Source organism: Montipora foliosa, chromosome 9 (assembly GCF_036669935.1).
Source record: "Montipora foliosa isolate CH-2021 chromosome 9, ASM3666993v2, whole genome shotgun sequence".
Classification (NCBI taxonomy): domain Eukaryota; kingdom Metazoa; phylum Cnidaria; class Anthozoa; order Scleractinia; family Acroporidae; genus Montipora; species Montipora foliosa.
Genome location: NC_090877.1, coordinates 19701359 through 19708858, shown reverse-complemented (window position 1 = coordinate 19708858; position 7500 = coordinate 19701359). Strand labels below are relative to the sequence as shown.

The 7500-nt window shown below is 42.4% G+C and overlaps 1 protein-coding gene across 1 annotated transcript in view; it reads left to right on the top strand.

The window, feature by feature from the left end:
- Positions 1-5745: 5745 nt before the first annotated feature.
- The window catches only part of LOC137970762 (uncharacterized), a 2514-nt gene continuing 759 nt past the window's right edge, over positions 5746-7500 (top strand). The window contains exon 1 of the mRNA XM_068817324.1: positions 5746-7500. This exon is cut by the window's right edge and continues 759 nt beyond it. Coding sequence (XP_068673425.1) covers positions 5845-7500 — 1656 coding nt within the window. The 5' untranslated portion in view covers positions 5746-5844.

The following is a 7500-nucleotide window of genomic DNA, read 5'->3' as shown; positions in this document are numbered from 1 at the left end:
AACGTATTTTCTTTTCCAGGCGATGAGCCGAAAAGAGCAGTAATTTTCGAGTAGTTTACCTGCTCAAAGAGCGCTCAGGGTAGAAAAGTTGCTTGAAGGGGAAAAGATTTATTGTAGCGAACTAAAAATTATATTTTTGTAATACGTTACAGAAGACCTTTATTGTGACAAAGTTTAAGAAATTTCGATTTTTCTATGTTGCATGACTGTAGGCGATATTTACGGTCAAGCGCTCTTAACAATCCATGAATACGGCACCATATCACAGGCCTTCCGATAATCTATCTACCCCATCGCAAAAAAACCTTTTCCTCACCCGAGCCTCTCGTAACACCGCGTTGTCTATCTGTCGCTCATCCGAAAACAACCTATTACCCTGAAAATGTCCATACAGCTTATCCGCCAAGATCCCAGTCAGTAGCTTCCACTTTAACGGCCAACATGCAATTGGTCTGTAGTTGTTAGGCACACCGTCCTCCCGTTTAGCAATTGCAACCACTCCGGCACCTTACGACTGTCCAAACAACCCTTACACCATCCGAACACGGATCAATCGTTGCAATCGCTAAATGATCCTGCTGCCATTCCACGAAGCTCTTCTCAATTCTGGTTTGAGCCACCTTAACTCGTTGCCTTTCCTCTTCCCCAACCTGGACGCAATTGGATACGACCTAGTGTACAGAAGTCTATTGATCTCCGACACCGACATCCCAGCTTTCATAAGATTATGCATCGACCCTTTCACAACTCTCCCCTCTCTTTCCACTCTCCTCCTATCCTGAACCTTCAAACCAGCAACCTCAACCCACCCCTCACAACCAAAGACTTCTCTCATCTTCTGAAGTACCTCCTCCTCATTGCTTGCCACTCTAAGACCATCATCATCGAGACAAGAAACCAACTTTCCCACAACCATTTGACCCCTCCATCGATGCCACCCATCTTCCCCATACCATCCTGACCTCCAGCCTTCTCCTCGCACTCAACATCAAAACAATCCAGCTTCACCAAAACCACCTTGACCCCTCCGTTGATTCCCTCGACAACCATGTCTTCCTTGTAGAGAACAAACATCACCTCCAGCAACCTCAAAATCTACCTCTCAGGTTCTTCTTCTTCACCCACAGCCTCTCACCCTGTAACAACATCATCTGCACCAGACTCACATCCCTCCATACTTTCAGTATCAAATCCCACAAGCTCTTCCTCATCATCACGCACTCCAAAAAACTCATTCCACTCGGCTTCGATGATCACCTTCTTCTCCTGATAAAAAGAAAGGAATGAACTTTAGTAACTGTAAACTGAAATTAACAATTCGCACTAACCTCCTTTCTTATGTCACCCTTACCATACCCTCAATCTCAGCCCTCGACAGATGATTCACCTTGATGCACTTCAACAGTGGGATCAATTGCTACGTTAGCTTTACGTCATGTACTTAAACATAACTGGGTTCTTCCCGCACACTCGTGATCAAACCTTTCTCATCCCACAAAGCCTTTATCTTCTTAATCTACCCTCCCATCCTCTTTTCACCACGTGACAAAACACTCCCACCACACCTTCCTCTCCTCATAGGTCCACTTACACTAAAACGCGTTCCAAACTAAAATGTGGCGTTCCAATTTGGGGAAATTTAGAACAGTATTGGTATTTGTAGCTGAAAAAGTTAGGGTTTGGGCTAATTGGAAGGAGAAAAGTCAGACTTCCGTTGAGAGCACGAGGAACAATACATCCAATTTTCTAATTCCGTCAAATTGTATATTTTCATGATTCCCCTTCACGACAGGGACTAAATCGGTTATCTGTTCGTCGTTGTAAAACGATTCAGAGTTTATGTTCCTCCATCACGACACAGAACAAAAACCGCTATCTGTTCGTGTTTGTCAAAGAATTCAAAATTTCTGATCCCCCTCAAGCATGTAACAGCATACAGTCTGTTTATGGTTGCAAAGGGGATTCAGTATTTAACACGTTCCAAAGTAATTTTTTTTTTCAAAATGACTAATTCCGATGATTTAGTAAATATTCCTCCGAGCCTAGAAGGTGTTTATCGAAAATCCTTTATATCCAACAACAACCCAACCGGTTAAGTGAAGAATGCCTTTATTTGGCAATCATAATTTTACAGTCCTTATTCAAAGTACCACAAGTAGTTCTGAAATCTATGAAAATCGGCAAGCACACAAAAATGTAACTAAAGAGGCGAAAACGGACTGATAGGAACGCAGAGATTCTGCACCTTCTTTTGTGGTTAAAAAGTCCAAGTATGATATTTACTCAATTCCAGCTGGCATGCAGTAATTCTGCACCCGATGAAATCTGAAAAAAATCACAAAAACGTGACTTCGAGAGCAGTGATACTTTATCTGGACGCAGAAATTCTGCATTTTTAATGCTTAGTGGTTAGAATGCCCTTAGCTGCTGTAGCATGCAGAAATTCTACGCGAGGTGAAATCCGTGAAAATCTATCAAAATCTAACTGCACATTCATTAGACAAATTCTGCATTTATCGTGTTCAATGGTTAGAACACCGAATGAACGTTCTAAGCTGATTTAAAAAAAAAAAAAAAAACTGGAAAAACCTAAGAATCCGTAAAAATCCGAAAAACTGGACTGTTCATTTCGCAATTCTAATAAAATGCCAAATTCTGCACAGAATGTGCTAAGATTTACTGAATTCGTCTAAGTTGCGTTCCGCACACAGTAAAGTGAGAATGTTTACAATCAAACGTAAACTCTGCAAGAAGCAGTGACTCCATGATCAGTGCTTCGAGGTAATCTAGTTTTCTATTTACTGAAATTTTATCCATATAAAACATTATTTATAACGAAAAGGTGTAAAACACTTGGAGCTTTCCGGTTGTCGTGAAAGGAGAAAAACAGCATTAGGATCTTTCTTTGCAGGACGTTTTTCCATTATTTCTGGTGTCTGAGGCCCCGTCCACACGAAGACGATTGTAAACGCAAACGCTAGTAAACGCATATTTTTATCTCTGTCCACACGAAGACGATCATCGTTTACGTAGCGTTTTCACCCGTCCCGTCCTAGGCACTAGGGTATCGAGTTTGTCCTGCGACGAAGCGGGTACAAGGAACGAATCCATCAAGGGCGTAGATAGGGGGGGGGGGGGGTGGGGTGCCCGTGACCCCCCCTTTGTAAGCCGTTTTTTACTCAAACAACCTACAATATTCAGGTTGCGAAAACGCGAGTACCCTCTGTTTGACACAGTGTGACCCCCCCTTTGAAAAATCCTGGCTACGCCCATGTCCATTATGTTGAAAATCAAAACCAAGGAAGAGCAAAATCCAGAAACAGGTCAAGAAAAATCATATGGTTTAACCCACCATACAGCCAGAATGTTCGAACCAACATCGCTAAATCATTCCTTTGCCTGATAAACAAGCATTTCCGAAAGTCACACAAGCTCCACAAAATATTCAATAGAAACATGTAACCTCAAGGTCAGCTACAGCTGCACTACAAACATGGCTAACATAATCAAAAGCCACAATCAGAAGATCCTAAATGAGTGCAACGAGACCTCCAGTGAGAAGAAAATGCAATTGTAGAAACAAAAGCCTTTGCATTCTTGACGGTGCGTGCCTAACCAGGAACATTATTTACGAAATTACTGTCACAACAACTTCCGGTAACCCAAGATCCTACATTGGCATGACGGAAAACGAATTCAAAACACTGTACAGAAACCACAAACTTTCTTTCAATGACAAAAAACACTCACATGACACCAGAATCAACTGGTGCATCATAAAAAGAGCAAAATCATATACAAAGGCAACCCTTCTCGCTGCAACCTGTGTTTATCTGAAAAACTTTGCATCTTGAGCGCAAAAAACGCCTTTCTGTTGAACAAGAAATCTGAGCTGGTAACGAAATCCCGCCATGAAAACAAGTTTTTCATGACAACCAATCACAGGAAGTGTCGATATGACATCTTCTCGTAGACAACGATCAGTCTGATGATCGCCTTGAGCGTGAAACTCCAGTAACTAGTAATAATTTCCATCTCACCCGTGAAAGAATCCCGGGATACTCACGTTAGGCCAATTCACTATCTCGATAGCTGCGTTGCCAGCGTGGTTATCCTGATGGTGTAGTGGTCATCACACCCTACCGGTGTTCAGGGGAACGTGGGTTCAAATCCCGCTCAGGGCAATTCTTCATTCTTCATTCTTCATATATATATATATATACATATATATATAAGAAGAAGAGTGGACTACTTTTTCATTGCAGATCGACAAGCTTGTTTCATAGGAGCATGGCGCTCCCACTCTTCAGGATCTTATGATTCTATTTACATAAACGCGGTATTTATGCGTTCATTTTTTCATCACACTTGCTTACACATTCTTTGGTTCTTAATTACACGTTATTTAGTAAAAACCTACTTGCATGCCGGCAGCTGCTAACTAACTCTGACCTTTTGTTAAGTGTGGGGAGCTTCGGGTGGCACTTAACAAAAGGTCAGAGTTAGTTAGCAGCTGCCCAACTCCTGATGAGTGAGGCAACTCACCTGAGTTTGGTCAACCATTACAGATATTCAAGCTATATATATATATATATGTATATATATATATATTTATACCTACCCACCCATAGTACACTCCGAGGTAAGTAGAGACACACTCAACGTGAATTTTTAGCGACACGACGAAAGGTCAAATGAATTTTGGCAGGCTTGGACAACTTGTGGCAATGAGTTTCGCGTCGCGACGTATCATAAATATTTTTTCACAAAATTGCTTACAATTGAAAAGTATCCTCTCAGATGACAAGAATATCATTATAAACGCTTATTCTACGGAAAAGGTAGGTCCTGGAGGTAACTTTGAGAGTGGGAAACAAGTTAACGAACGAGGGTCTGCAGACACGCACGTGGAATAAGTAATGATGTATACACAACAAAAGGACGCTAACCACTTTTTGCCATAAAATTCCTTTACAATTGCCGTAAAAACCATCCAGATGTCTTCGCTTGCCTCTAAAGAAGTTCTCTATGTATTTTTTTCCGCGATTGGGGGGCATGGGGTGGCGCAGTGGCACTCGCCTCCCACCAAGGTGGCCCGAGTTCGATTCCCGGTCCCGGCGTAATATGTGGGTTGAATCTTTTTGTTGGTTCTCTCCTCGCTCCGAGAGAGAGATTTTTCTCCGGGTACTCCGCTTTTCCCTTCTGCTCAAAAATCAATTCCAATTCGATCCGGAATGCACGGACACATATTGAACGAGATCCTGAGCACTCTTAAGGTGTTCCGTGGGTAAACAAATCCATTTCTATTTTCATTCCACTCCATTTCGACTAAAATTCCTGGTTTTTTCCGAACCTCGTATTCGCGATCTCTGGTCACGCCACACAGTGACTTTAGCATATCACAGAATAACATCATTTCAATGGATTTCAATGAAAACTGGTCAGTGATTGGCTTCTTTAAAAAACATCCAGCCCACCAAATTTGGACGGAAAAGAAGGTAACGCCAATTTTCCACGAAATTTCCATATTTTCGCTCGTATACGGCTGAAGTCACTTGCCCGGGCAAATAATGAGTTTTAAAATAACCAGGCTCCACCACCTCACAGTACAAAACGTTCGTACAAAATGATATCAAAGAGGTGTCAAGGCGATGATGTACATTAAGCCGGATAATGACGTCAGCCCATGGCAACCAGCCTATCGAATATTTGAACTTCCGCTCAGTCGCGGCTCGTTGCGCAATATTCCTCTATTCTGTAAAATACAATCCTTGGTGAACCACTTATAAGCGGTTATCGAAGTTTACAAATCCCGTTTACTGTCGTTTCTTCCTATCAAAACACATGTCATCGATAATAACATCGTTACTTAAGGCGACCTTAGGCTTCTTGGTCGACAAGGCCAGAGATCGGGCAGTGGAAAAGTTGAAAGATGGCGATGTGGTTGATCAGAAAATTCGAGAGATAATCGCGCGAGAAATCGAAGACGTCAAGTCAAAACTGGATGCGTTATCAAGAAAGGATCTCCTGGCAGCAATAGACGCATTTGAAACAGGCGTTGGTTATCTGTACAAAGCAATGGACTTACAGACTGATGCAGCAACAAAGGCAAGACAGAGAACAGACGAAGCGCAGTTAAAAGAGGCAGTGAGCTTGACTACTTCACCCGCTCCTGTCGACTCAATAGTTCTCGCTGCCGGAATAAGAAATATGGAGCTGACGGAATTTATAGGAGAAGCCAGGAGAGCGCTATCTGAAGGAAAAGAAAGATTCAAAATGGCTCGTGAAGAAGCAACCAAAGCCTTCAACAATGAATCTCTCAGTACGCTTGACCGCATTACAGCTATTCGGTATCGAGTGATGGCGGCAATCCTAAAGTCAGCTGTAGAAATCCTGGGGGCCGCGAGCGAGTTGTCATCTTTATCGGTGAAGATTGCCCTGAAAGGTGCATTACCGGAGTGCGAACAATGTCTTCGGAAACTCCACTCTCTGCCAGATGTTAAGAACAACTTTAAAGTGGAGCTGAAGAAAGGTCTACTGAACATCAGAGGTCGATTTAAAAAGGAAGATCGAAGAGAAATTATTGCAGCCGTTTGGCAGGTGAATCTCGCAATTAACGATGTCCTGCAAGCAACTGGTGAAAACATAGATATTTGCTACTATCCCACTATTGACATCGAAGATGAGACAATCGATCCACAAAGGGATGGACGTGTTGCGGAGGTTTTACAAAAACTTGGCATTGATCATAAAGGTATTGTATGGTCATTTGGCGAGGACGGCGAAGATGATCACAAGCTGAAGAACGCCAAAGGAATTGCAATAAACGCAGATGGAGAATTTATTTTAGTAGACGATGATAAAAGCGTCAAGGTTTTTGATAACAATGGAAAATTTATTTACAAGTTTTATCCACATGTAAGGCAAACTGGTTACACTGGAACAGAGTTGCTTGCTGTAGCTACTGATGAGAACAACAATACCTACGTTCTGGTTCGAGATCAGATTGGTAGGAATAGACTGGAAGTTCAAGTTTTCAACGGAGCTGAGCTGGGCATGAAGTTTCATGTATACTTGGGGGAAGAATGGGTAACAAAACTGAGAGTAGTTAATGGCAAAGTGCTGGCATTAGCAGGAGTTGTGGTCGGTGTGTATGACCTTAATGGAAGATATGAGCGTAGCTTTGGAAGAGGGATACTAAGTGTTGCATGTGACATCGCTGTCGGACCTGGTGGACAGATCTTTGTGCTGAACGAACTTGACTGCATCGTATTCAACGAGGATGGTGTAAAAAAGCACGAGTTCACAGTCAGCCGGGGGCTCAAGGAGTTGCCATGTGGTTTGGCTGTTCATCCATTGGGTGAATTTGTCTTTCTCGTGGGAGTTGATATTGATACTCGGCGAAGCCTGACAGTGCAAATGTACACTGAAGATGGCGAGTTTTATCGAAAAATTACACTTCGTGAAAATGTATTATTCTACCCTGAACCACCTTTAGTT